The 12,559-nt window shown below is 44.8% G+C and overlaps 1 protein-coding gene and 1 long non-coding RNA gene across 26 annotated transcripts in view; one reads left to right on the forward strand and one right to left on the reverse strand.

Moving 5' to 3' along the window:
* The window catches only part of macf1a (microtubule actin crosslinking factor 1a), a 195,316-nt gene that overhangs the window by 81,542 nt on the left and 101,215 nt on the right, over positions 1–12,559 (forward strand). For all 25 annotated transcript variants that reach the window (XM_055055143.1, XM_055055151.1, XM_055055155.1 and 22 more), the window contains 8 exons: positions 5–124; positions 402–497; positions 659–786; positions 864–957; positions 1,378–1,532; positions 11,045–11,348; positions 12,221–12,349; positions 12,434–12,511. In XM_055055143.1, coding sequence (XP_054911118.1) covers positions 5–124; positions 402–497; positions 659–786; positions 864–957; positions 1,378–1,532; positions 11,045–11,348; positions 12,221–12,349; positions 12,434–12,511 — 1,104 coding nt within the window. The remainder of the gene's footprint in view (positions 1–4; positions 125–401; positions 498–658; positions 787–863; positions 958–1,377; positions 1,533–11,044; positions 11,349–12,220; positions 12,350–12,433; positions 12,512–12,559) is intronic.
* On the reverse strand, positions 126–1,405 carry LOC129375829 (uncharacterized). The gene is made up of 2 exons (XR_008607676.1): positions 933–1,405; positions 126–776 (listed from the first exon to the last, which is right to left on the reverse strand). It is a non-coding gene; the product is annotated as an uncharacterized LOC129375829 (long non-coding RNA).

Genomic DNA, 12,559 nt, shown 5'->3' on the forward strand with positions numbered 1-12,559 from the left:
TCAGGAAGTGGACCAGCGCTGGTCGGAGTACCAGTCGACGTTCTCATCTCTGCTCCAGTGGAGCCGCCAGCATACGGCCCTCATGGCCAAGAAGAACTTCCCACAGAACCCAGTAGAACTCAAGGTGAATATCCACGTCATCACTTTTATTTCAGTTTAAAACACTTTTAGACCAAACATTGCCCAAATTAATCTCAAACCTAACAAAAGCTAGTTCATTTTTAGGAAACTGAAGCAGGAAAAACCTCCCAGAAGCCCTGAGGAGCAAACTTGCAGTTCTTGTTATAAATGAGGCGTGCATGAAGTTATTGAAGCCTGTTTGTTTGTGACGCTCCATCAGTGACTGTGAAGGTGACTGGTTTTGAGTCGCAGCATCCATTAACAGTCCGTTCCTCCTGCAGGCACTTTATAACGAGTACATCCATTTCAAAGAGACGGAGATCCCCAGCAAGGAGACGGAGAAGTCTCACATCGAGCGTCTCTACAAGCTGCTGGAGGTGAGCGGCGCCGTGTGCATGACGCTGCGCTGGTTCTTGGAGCGAACCCTGCAGAACACAAACACATGATGGCTGAGGAATAAAAGCTCCCCCTGTGTTCCCGCTCAGCTGAGTCTACCGCTGAGCCAGACTTATGATGCGTCAACCGTTCCCGTTTCCAGGTTTGGATCGAGTTCGGGCGGATTAAGCTGCCTCCGGGCCTCCATCCCAACGATCTGGAGGAGGAGTGGGGCAAACTGATCCTGGAGATGCTGGAGCGGGAGAAGGCCCTGAGGCCGGCTGTGGAGAGGTGCAGAAACACAGACAGACTCTTTGTCATTGAGGTTTGATTTCTCAGGACGTCCTAATGAATCCGTTTGCTTTCAGAGTGGAGCTGCTGCTGCAGCGAGCCAATAAGATCCAGAACACGGCCGTGGACTGTGAGGAGAAACTCACCCTGGCTAAGAACACGCTGCAGGCCGTGAGTCGCCTTCGTTTATTTCACAGATTTTAGGGCTCCCAGCTGGATGTCGGGTAAACACAGTGGAGGGCTGCGTTACGACGTCTCGACCATCTGGAACATCAAATATTTACTCAGCGCTTTCCTGTTTTCCGCAAATATTCCACGTTTATCCTGGAAACGAAAACACTCTTAATAATTACTGCTTCTTGTTTGTTTTATAACAACAAGAAGCATATCTTTAAAATCACTATTAACAAGAAATTATTAAAACCACTTTGATAACTTTAGTTTTTTGACTACAAAAAGTAAAAAGAATAATTTGATGAAAAAAATGTAAAAAATAAAAACATTTTAAAATAATAAAAAGCGAAAAGGAGCTTCTTTTTCTTGGCATCTAGCAGAAGGGCAGAAACTGAAGCGTCTGTGATCCGGTTTCAGGACGCGTCCCGGGCCGAGAGCGGCGAGGCGGTGCAGTGCGAGAGAGAAATTGCGTGTTACCTGCAGGACTGCGAGGCGCTGATCCAGCAAATCGAGCAGGATCTGAAAATCTTACGAGAGGAAAAGTACTACCAGGTGGACCAGCTGGCCTTCAGGTGAGAATTTGAGTACAACACAGAATGTTGAGCGAATTCTGTTAGTAAGTCTTAACATACGGCGAAAAAAGACTCAAGTCTAGGAAGAAAAACTTTGTTGACTGAAAAACTTTGATTCAAATGAGTCTAAAGTTATAAAAATGGAATCTCTCAGACTTGATGATATATATATATATATATCAAATGTATATGATATATATATATGATATATATATAAATATGCATATACATATATATATAATATATATATAGCATATATATAGCTATAAATATATATATATATACACACATATGTATATACATACATATATATATATATATATATATATATATATATATATATATATATATATATATATATATATATTTATAGCTAGATAGATCTATATATTTATCTATACGTATATATATATATATATATATATATATATTTTTTTTTTTTTTTTTTTTCAAATCGTTTCCGATTAGTTTTGGTTCAGACTTCTAAAAGTCTGTTTTTGTTCCATGTTTTTACATTTTCTTTTTCCAAATCTGCCTTTAATGAATAAATGTGGTTGTCTTATTTTCTGTTTCAAGTTAGCAATAAAAATGTTGAAATAGATGAATTTGAGCAGTGATGTTGTTGAATGTGGGGGAAGCCGGAGCGCCCGGAGTGAACCCACACCTACACGGGGAGACATTTCCCCCCGTGCAGTCCTGGCTTTTTAATATTAAAATGTCCAATTAACATCATCTGAACCTCTTTATCCAATTACTCCCAATCAGCCAGCTTTGAAATCTAATGTGCTAGAGACATAATTTCATGTCTACAGTGGATGCACTTTATTTCTGTTTGTGAATTTCCACAGAAGTGACGGAGATACAGCCTTCCTAAATCGTTTCCACAGAGATAATTTTTTCATGGGTCTTTCTTGATCACAGTTATCCGTCTCCTCAGCTGACTCTTCTGCAGCATGAGTCTCTGAGTCCTGACTTGATGTTTGTATTGTATCTTCATTTAATGTGACATTTCTCTGTGGAGGTGATGTTCTCTGGTCTCTCTCTGGTCTCTGGTCTCTCTCCCCTTCTGTCCCCATTTCTGCAGAAGTCGTCTGGGGGATCTCTGCTACTATGTGTAAATCATTTCTTGGTATTTTAGTGTCTTCAATCAACTTATTTGTCTCCACTGGGATGACAACAGCTTCCATTTCAGCTCTCATTGTCATCTGCTTTTTTTTCTGACATGTAGATTCAGTCAATTCTTCTGAAATGATCTGCTGAATGATCACTTCTTTAGTTAGAATCTGGTTTATAACAGAGGCTGTCTGAAGCCCTTCTGCTTCTGAAACTCCCTGTTTACTGCTTGCTCCACAAACCGTGTCGTTATTTAAGGTTTCCAATTCAAAGCCAGGTTTCTTTGTCAATTCTATTCTGTTTTGACTTGTAGATATCTTGTACAGCTTTTTCTGCCCATCCTGGTACCCATTCAGATCAGCCCACTGAGTTTCAGAGGGCTGATCTCTTAGAAATAAAAATATCTCAACTTGCCTAAAAATTGTTTGTCGGACTGGTTTGAGGTGGCATCTAGTGTCCAACACATGAATCTCAACTTGCCTAAAAATTGTTTGTCGGACTGGTTTGAGGCGGCATCTGGTGTCCAACACATGTATCTCAGGTTGCGTATAAAGTGTTTGTCGGACTGGTTGCAGGCGGCATCTAGTGTCCAACACATGAATCTCAACTTGCTTAAAAATTGTTTGTCGGACTGGTTTGTGGCGGCATCTAGTGTCCAACACATGTATCTCAGGTTGCGTATAAAGTGTTTGTCGGACTGGTTGCAGGCGGCATCCAGTGTCCAACACATGAATCTCAACTTGCCTAAAAATTGTTTGTCGGACTGGTTTGAGGCGGCATCTGGTGTCCAACACATGTATCTCAGGTTGCGTATAAATTGTTTGTCGGACTGGTTGCAGGCGGCATCTAGTGTCCAACACATGTATCCCAGGTTGTGTATAAAGTGTTTGTCGGACTGGTTGCAGGCGGCATCTAGTGTCCAACACATGTATCTCAGGTTGCGTATAAATTGTTTGTCGTACTGGTTTGAGGCGGCATCTAGTGTCCAACACATGTATCTCAGGTTGCGTATAAATTGTTTGTCGGACTGGTTTGAGGCGGCATCTAGTGTCCAACACATGTATCCCAGGTTGCATAGAAAGTGTTTGAGGGACTGGGTCTAACTGATTGCTGGTTTCTTGTGCGTCTTGCTCTGTTTCCATTGCAGCAGACTTGTGATCAACTGTTTGTGGGCGATTTTCTGACTCTGTCTGAGTTTCAACAGAAACCATTGGACTCTTTCTTCGTCTTCTTACGGACAGTATTTTCCTCATCATGTCTTTCTGTTTTTTAATTTCAGCAGTTAGTTTCTTATTTATTGCAGACATCTCATCAAGTTGTTTCATGAGGTACTTCTGTACTGCAATATGGACCAGTTCAAATTCCATCAATTTGGCTACACACTCACACTTTGGATGACTTGTTGCCTTTTCAGATGGTGAAACCATTGAAACATTTTTTGTTCCAATGATATCAGGGAAAAAGCTTACATCTACATGAGGCTCTGAGTCAGGGAGCGTTTTCCAAAATGTCTTCGGTCCTCTGCTGGGCAAAGATTCCTGATGACTTTGTTGTTCTGCCAGAGGACCATTACTAATGTCATCATTTCCAGCAAAAAACGACAGATCAATGCAAGCACCTTCCTCGGGGAAGGATTTCCACAACAGTGGGGTCCTCTTGTTGCGCTTACTCTTAGAAAGCTGTTTGTCCCCTTTTAGATTGACTTTCTTTGGTGAGCTGGAGATGTTTTGCTCTTTGGTGTCCGGCTGTGTGGTAGAGATCGCCGTGCTGTCAGGAAAACATTCCTCTTTCAAGGAAACTTCTTCGTCACATTCTTGTGGAGCCATTGAAACATTTTGGGTACCAATGATATCAGGGAAAAAGCTGACATCTACATGAGGCTCTGAGTCGGGGAGCGTTTTCCAAAATGTCTTTGGTCCGCTGCTGGGCAAAGCTGCCTGATGACTTTGTTGTTCTGCCAGGGGACCATTACTGATGTCATCATTATCAGCAAAAAACGACAGATCAATGCAAGCAGCTTCCTCAGGGAAGGATTTCCACAACAGTGGGGTCCTCTTGTTGCGCTTACTCTTAGAAAGGTGTTTGTCCCCTTTCTGATTAACTTTCTTTAGTGAGCTGGAGATGTTTTGCTCTTTGGCGTCCGGCTGTGTGGTAGAGATCGCCGTGCTGTCAGGAAAACCTTCCTCTTTCAAGAAAACGCCTTTGTCACATTCTTGTGGAGCCATTGAAACATTTTGGGTACCAATGATATCAGGGAAAAAGCTGACATCTACGTGAGGCTCTGAGTCGGGGAGCGTTTTCCAAAATGTCTTTGGTCCGCTGCTGGTCGAAGCTGCCTGATCACTTTGTTGTTCTGCCAGGGGACCATTACTGATGATTTCATTTTCAGCAAAAAACGACAGATCAATGCAAGCAGCTTCCTCAGGGAAGGATTTCCACAACAGTGGGGTCCTCTTGTTGCGCTTAGTCTTAGAAAGGTGTTTGTCCCCTTTTTGATTAACTTTCTTTAGTGAGCTGGAGATGTTTTGCTCTTTGGCGTCCGGCTGTGTGGTAGAGATCGCCGTGCTGTCAGGAAAACCTTCCTCTTTCAAGAAAACGCCTTTGTCACATTCTTGTGGAGCCATTGAAACATTTTGGGTACCAATGATATCAGGGAAAAAGCTGACATCTACGTGAGGCTCTGAGTCGGGGAGCGTTTTCCAAAATGTCTTTGGTCCGCTGCTGGGCAAAGCTGCCTGATCACTTTGTTGTTCTGCCAGGGGACCATTACTGATGATTTCATTTTCAGCAAAAAACGACAGATCAATGCAAGCAGCTTCCTCAGGGAAGGATTTCCACAACAGTGGGGTCCTCTTGTTGCGCTTAGTCTTAGAAAGGTGTTTGTCCCCTTTTTGATTAACTTTCTTTAGTGAGCTGGAGATGTTTTGCTCTTTGGCGTCCGGCTGTGTGGTAGAGATCGCCGTGCTGTCAGGAAAACCTTCCTCTTTCAAGAAAACGCCTTTGTCACATTCTTGTGGAGCCATTGAAACATTTTGGGTACCAATGATATCAGGGAAAAAGCTGACATCTACGTGAGGCTCTGAGTCGGGGAGCGTTTTCCAAAATGTCTTTGGTCCGCTGCTGGGCAAAGCTGCCTGATGACATTGTTGTTCTGCCAGAGGACCATTACTGATGTCTTCATTTCCAGCAAAAATCGAAAGATCAATGCAAGCACCTTCCTCCGGGAAGGATTTCCACAACAATGGGGTCCTCTTGTTGCGCTTACTTTTAGAAAGGTGTTTGTTCCCTTTGTCATCTACTGTCTCCAGTGTGTTGGTGATTGGTTCTTTTTCAACTGGCATTGAAGAGTCCTGCAGTGCGATATTCTCGGCAGACTTCTTCAGCTCCTCAGCTGCGTGCAGCTCCCACCACACTGCAAATGACATCTTCTTCTTTTTGCGCTTGGGTGGCTTGGGTGGTTGTAACTCCCTTTCCACAATGTTGTCGGATGCGACCTCTTCCACTGTCGGTTGGTTGGACTGCATTGTATACTTTTGTTGATTCGGGTTGTTAATTAAAATCACTTTTCTAGAATCTCGGTAAAATTTCAAGTTAAGTTTGATGTCAATCTCCTAAAGAAATGAGCACCAAACAAAGTTGAAGATCTTACTGTGAACTGCTAAACGAACTCTCAAGACGAACGTATCACCAACGGCTGCTAACAGGTTGTGACATCAGTAGATTGATGTGAGGAACTTTTATAATCGCTGGTGATGTCAGAATTCTGCCTTTGGAGTCACATTGTGATGTCATAGTTTCAGAAATGTCAGTGGGCTTTTAAACTGTCACTGGTTGCCATAGTTACCAGTGACTATGGTAACCATGGCAGGTGAGGCAGGTAAGGCAGAGCCTCACCTGTAATAATGGAAAAATATGATAAAATAATTTATATTGCTATTTTCCCCCTGCCAACATAATAATAGTATAGTTTTAAAAAAACTTTCTGAAAAAAAAAAAAAAATTCCCTTCTCACCCAGAGAGCTCTGAGCTCGGGTCCTCTACCAGAGGCCTGGGAGCTTGAGGGTCCTGCGCAATATCTTGGCTGTGCCAAGGACTGCACATTTCTGGACTGAGATGTCTGATGTTGTTCCTGGGATCTGTTGTAGCCACTGCTCCAGTTTGGGGGTTACTGCCCCGAGGGCCCCGATGACCACAGGCACCACTGTGGTCTTCACCTTCCAGGCCCTCTCCAGTTCTTCCCTGAGGCCCTGGTATTTCTCCAGTTTCTCGTGCTCCTTTTTCCTGATGTTGCAATCACTTGGTATTGCTACATCTACCACAACGGCTTTCCTCTGTTGTTTATCCACTACGACAATGTCTGGTTGGTTCGCCATTACCATTCTGTCTGTCTGGATCTGGAAGTCCCACAGGATCTTAGCTCTGGCGTTCTCCACCACCTTTGGGGGTGTTTCCCACTTTGATCTTGGGGTTTCCAGTCCATATTCTGCACAGATGTTTCTGTACACAATGCCTGCCACTTGGTTATGTCGCTCCATGTACGCTTTCCCTGCCAGTATCTTGCACCCTGCTGTGATGTGCTGGACTGTCTCAGGGGCCTCCTTGCACAACCTACACCTTGGGTCTTGTCTGGTGTGGTAGATCTGGGCCTCTATTGCTCTGGTGTTTAGGGCCTGTTCCTGGGCGGCCAGGATGAGGGCCTCTGTGCTGTCCTTGAGTCCAGCTTTTTCCAGCCATTGGTAGGATTTACTGATATCAGCCACTTGGGTTATTTGCTGGTGGTACATCCCATGTAGGGGCTTGTCCTCCCATGATGGTATCTCTGGCACCTCAACCTCTGTTCCCAGTGGTCTGAGACATTCACTGAGCACATTGTCTGTTGAGGCTTTGTCCCTGATGTATTTATGGATCTTAGTTGTTTCATCCTGGACAGTGGTTCTCACACTCACTAGTCCTCTGCCTCCTTCCTTGCGGCTCGTGTACAGTCTCAGGGTGCTGGATTTGGGATGGAACCCTCCATGCATGGTTAGTAGCTTTCTAGTCTTAATATCTGTGGCTTTTATCTCCTCCTTTGGCCAGCTAATTATTCCAGCAGGGTATCTGATTACTGGCAGGGCATAGCTGTTTATCGCACGGATTTTGTTCTTGCCATTGAGCTGGCTTCTCAGGACTTGCCTTATTCGTTGGAGGTATTTAGCTGTGGCTCCTTTCCTTGTGGCCTCATCGAGGTTGCCATTTGCTTGTGGTATACCTAGGTACTTGTAACTGTCCTCTATGTCTGCTATTGTTCCTTGTGGGAGTGAGACTCCTTCTGTATGCGGTAATAAGGTAACAAGGAGGGGAGTGAGCCAACTGTCAGAGCTCCACAAGGGTACAATGAAAAGACCAGTACCCAGAAAGTACAGACAGGTGCCCACACCTGAAGCACTCGAAACTGCCAAACAGAGGCTCCAAGCCTTGGCCAGCCGCCTAAAGAGATACACAAGGAAGAATGAATCCAGAAGGATTAACCGGCTCTTCTCCACTCAACCAGCTAAGGTGTACTCTCAATGGCAGGGTAATAACAACAGAGCAGAGACTGGCTGGAGACTGAACAATACTGGAAAGGCATATGGGAAAGGGAGGCGTCCCACAACAGCAATGCACAGTGGCTGATCTCTCTACGAGAGGACCACAGCAACCTCCCTGAACAACCCCGGTAACCATCACTGTAACAGATGTTCAAGAAAGAGTCTCAGGTATGAAAAACTGGACAGCACCAGGGCCTGACATGATCCATGCCTACTGGCTAAAGAAACTCACTGCCCTCCATGAGCGACTGGCAGCCCAAATGAACCAGCTGCTACAAAGTGGGACTCACCCTGAATGGTTAACTGAAGGGCGAACAATCTTGATCCAGAAGGACCCATCAAAGGGTCCAGTCCCACCCAACTACCGACCAATAACCTGCTTCTCCACAACCTGGAAGCTCATGTCAGGCATCATAGTGGCCAAGATAAGAAAACACATGAATAAACACATGAGCACAGCACAGAAGGGTATCGGTGTAAATACCAGAGGAGCCAAACACCAACTCCTCGTAGACCGCACAGTTGCCCGAGACTGCAAAACCCGACACACCAACCTGTGCATGGCTTGGATTGATTACAAGAAAGCCTATGACTCAATGCCGCATACTTGGATCATTGAATGCCTAGAGATGTATAACATCAACAGGATTCTGAGAGCCTTCATTGCAAACTCGATGAGGCTGTGGAAAACCACCCTTGAAGCCAACTGCAAACCACTTGCACAAGTGTCCATCAAATGTGGCATATACCAAGGAGATGCTCTGTCCCTGCTACTGTTCTGCATAGGCCTGAACCCCCTCAGCCAAATTCTCCACTCAATCAGATTGGTTACGGATACCGACTCAAAAATGGGGCCAACATCAGTCACCTTCTCTACATGGATGACATCAAGCTGTATGCCAAGAGTAAGGGAGACATCGACTCACTGATCCACACCACCAGGATCTACAGCACGGACATTGGGATGTCATTCGGACTAGAGAAGTGTGGTCGGCTGGTCACAAAGAGGGGGAAGGTGATCCGCACAGAAGGAGTCTCACTCCCACAAGGAACAATAGCAGACATAGAGGACAGTTACAAGTACCTAGGTATACCACAAGCAAATGGCAACCTCGATGAGGTCACAAGGAAGGGAGCCACAGCTAAATACCTCCAACAAATAAGACAAGTCCTGAGAAGCCAGCTCAATGGCAAGAACAAGATCTGTGTGATAAACAGCTATGCCCTGCCAGTAATCAGATACCCTGCTGGAATAATTAGCTGGCCAAAGGAGGAGATAAAAGCCACAGATATTAAGACCAGAAAACTACTAACAATGCATGGAGGGTTCCACCCCAAATCCAGCACCCTGAGGCTGTACACGAGCCGCAAGGAAGGAGGCAGAGGACTAGTGAGTGTGAGAACCACTGTCCAGGACGAAACAACTAAGATCCATAAATACATCAGAGACAAAGCCTCAACAGACAATGTGCTCAGTGAATGTCTCAGACAACAGGGAACGGAGGTTGAGGTGCCAGAGATACCATCATGGGAGGACAAGCCCCTACATGGGATGTACCACCAGCAAATAACCCAAGTGGCTGATATCAGTAAATCCTACCAATGGCTGGAAAAAGCTGGACTCAAGGACAGCACAGAGGCCCTCATCCTGGCCGCCCAGGAACAGGCCCTAAACACCAGAGCAATAGAGGCCCAGATCTACCACACCAGACAAGACCCAAGGTGTAGGTTGTGCAAGGAGGCCCCTGAGACAGTCCAGCACATAACAGCAGGGTGCAAGATACTGGCAGGGAAAGCGTACATGGAGCGACATAACCAAGTGGCAGGCATAGTGTACAGAAACATCTGTGCAGAATATGGACTGGAAACCCCAAGATCAAAGTGGGAAACACCCCCAAAGGTGGTGGAGAACGCCAGAGCTAAGATCCTGTGGGACTTCCAGATCCAGACAGACAGAATGGTAATGGCAAACCAACCAGACATTGTCGTAGTGGATAAACAACAGAGGAAAGCCGTTGTGGTAGATGTAGCAATACCAAGCGACTGCAACATTAGAAAAAAGGAGCACGAGAAACTGGAGAAATACCAGGGCCTCAGGGAAGAACTGGAGAGGGCCTGGAAGGTGAAGACCACAGTGGTGCCTGTGGTCATCGGGGCCCTCGGGGCAGTAACCCCCAAACTGGAGCAGTGGCTACAACAGATCCCAGGAACAACATCAGACATCTCAATCCAGAAATGTGCAGTCCTTGGCACAGCCAAGATACTGCAGGACCCTCAAGCTCCCAGGCCTCTGGTAGAGGACCTGAGCTCAGAGGATAAGAACCACCCGCGGTAGTGAGAAGGGAATTTTATTTTATTTATATATATATAGGTACATACACGGCAACACATTGATTTGAAAAATGTTATCATTATTGCACAACACAGAGTAATGAAACTGAAATGGAGGGTTTCCTAGTTTTTACTATGTAAGTAAAGGGAAAGTTGACTCGTTTGAATCCCTTTATTTCAGATTTAAAATGCAGTTTGATTGAATTTACTAGTTAATGTTTTGGAGAAGTTTTTTCTGAGACAACCAGCTTTAAACCTGAATTCATGTGGACTCATCCTGCACGGTAAATTAATTCTGCCTCCTACATAACACTGTTTGACCTTTTTGTGACCTGAAAAGAGTTGTGATATTCAGAGAAAAACACCAACAGGTTGTTGGGTGGAGTTAAACCAGGCTCCAACCTTCAGAGCTTCTGTTTTTACAGGAAACACAGAAACATACGGGGGATAAATAACACTCCGCTTTCCGTTAATACTGACTTTATGTTCTGATTTCTGCAGAGTTAACTGCCTTCAGGAGGAGCTGGTCTCGCTCCGGCTGCAGTGCTCCAGCGTCTACAGGAAGGGTCACTTCTCTCAGGCCCTGGGGCCCACCGGCACGGAGCCGCCCTGGCAGAGAGCCACAGACGGAGGCCTCCCTCTGGGTCAGACCCTGCTGGGGGCCGTGGGGGCTCTGGGGGCCGTCGGAGCCGCTCTCCTGCGGCGGCCGATGGCGCGCTCTCAGCTGGTGGCCATGTCGTCATCAGAGGATGAAGGAAGCCTGAGGTTCATCTACGAGCTGCTGGGATGGGTGGAGGAGACGCAGGTCAGCCTCGACCGCGGAAACGTTCAAAAACAGATTATTTCAGATCATTTTAAACAATCTGGATCTGTGGATCTCTTCCTAGTTTATGATTTTAGGTTCTTTACCTCCTACTAAACTCGTATTTTCAGGAGATAAATCAAGCTTCTCTCCACTTTTACTCTTAAAGTTTCTCTGTTGAGCATGTTTTAGATTAAAAAAACAGAAAACCTTTTTTTCTTTGTTTTGCTATGTTTTCTGTATCTCCTCCACTTTTCACTGCAAAAACAGAACAACTGGTTTCTAGTGCAGGTATCCAAATGTATAATTCTGTAAATAAAAAGACACTAAAATAATCTGCCATTGGGAAGAGAATCCTTTGAGTCCTCAGATATTAATCAGTTTATAAAAATGATCAGAAATAAATAAACTGAGCTTTTCACATGTTGATATTATTAGCTGTATGCTTTGCCGCAAATGATAAAACTTTCACTAAACGCATGTTGTTTGCTTATATTTTCATCTTTTAAAAAATTAAACTGTTTATTTGCATCTTTCCACATATTTCTAACATATAAAAAGGTTTGATTTGTTAAAATAAAAATCTGCACATTGTACCAAGTTTTTTTTATCTGATTAATTTTCAAAATAATTTCTAAAATAATCGTTAGCTGCAGCCCTACTCTGGTTGCTATGGTGATTCCCTCCAACAACTGAGTTTTTGCTAAATTTTGACTTTCTATAGAAAATCGTTTTGAGCTGTTAGTACTCAAAATGAGTACTAACAGTATATCACGTCTGAATATGAAAATGTTGTATTTTATGTTGGAGAAGTGACCTTTCACTTCCACAAAACGGCAGATTCTGCAGATAAACTCTGTCCTGGTGTGTTTTAGGAGCTGCTGGAGGGAGCAGAGTGGGGCGCAGACCTCCCCTCTGTGGAGAACAACCTGCAGGAGCACAACACCATCCACACGGCTGTGGAGGAGCTGCTGAGCAGCCTGCAGGAGGCGCGCAGCTACGAGGTGCACATGCAGCCCCACAGGACCAGTTTTTATTTTTGTTGAACAATACAGTTGGTAATCAAGATTTTGTCCGTCTCCATTTAGGCCAAAGTTTCCCCGAACTATAAAGGCAGCTACTCAGAAACCCTGGCCAAACTGGAGCACCAGTACTGCAAGCTACTGGTGAGTGTTTCCCAGTTAATCCCATTAAAGCACATCAACAAATTCTCC

This window comes from Poeciliopsis prolifica, unplaced genomic scaffold (genome assembly GCF_027474105.1).
Source record: "Poeciliopsis prolifica strain line A6 unplaced genomic scaffold, Auburn_PproV2 SCAFFOLD041, whole genome shotgun sequence".
NCBI lineage: Eukaryota > Metazoa > Chordata > Actinopteri > Cyprinodontiformes > Poeciliidae > Poeciliopsis > Poeciliopsis prolifica.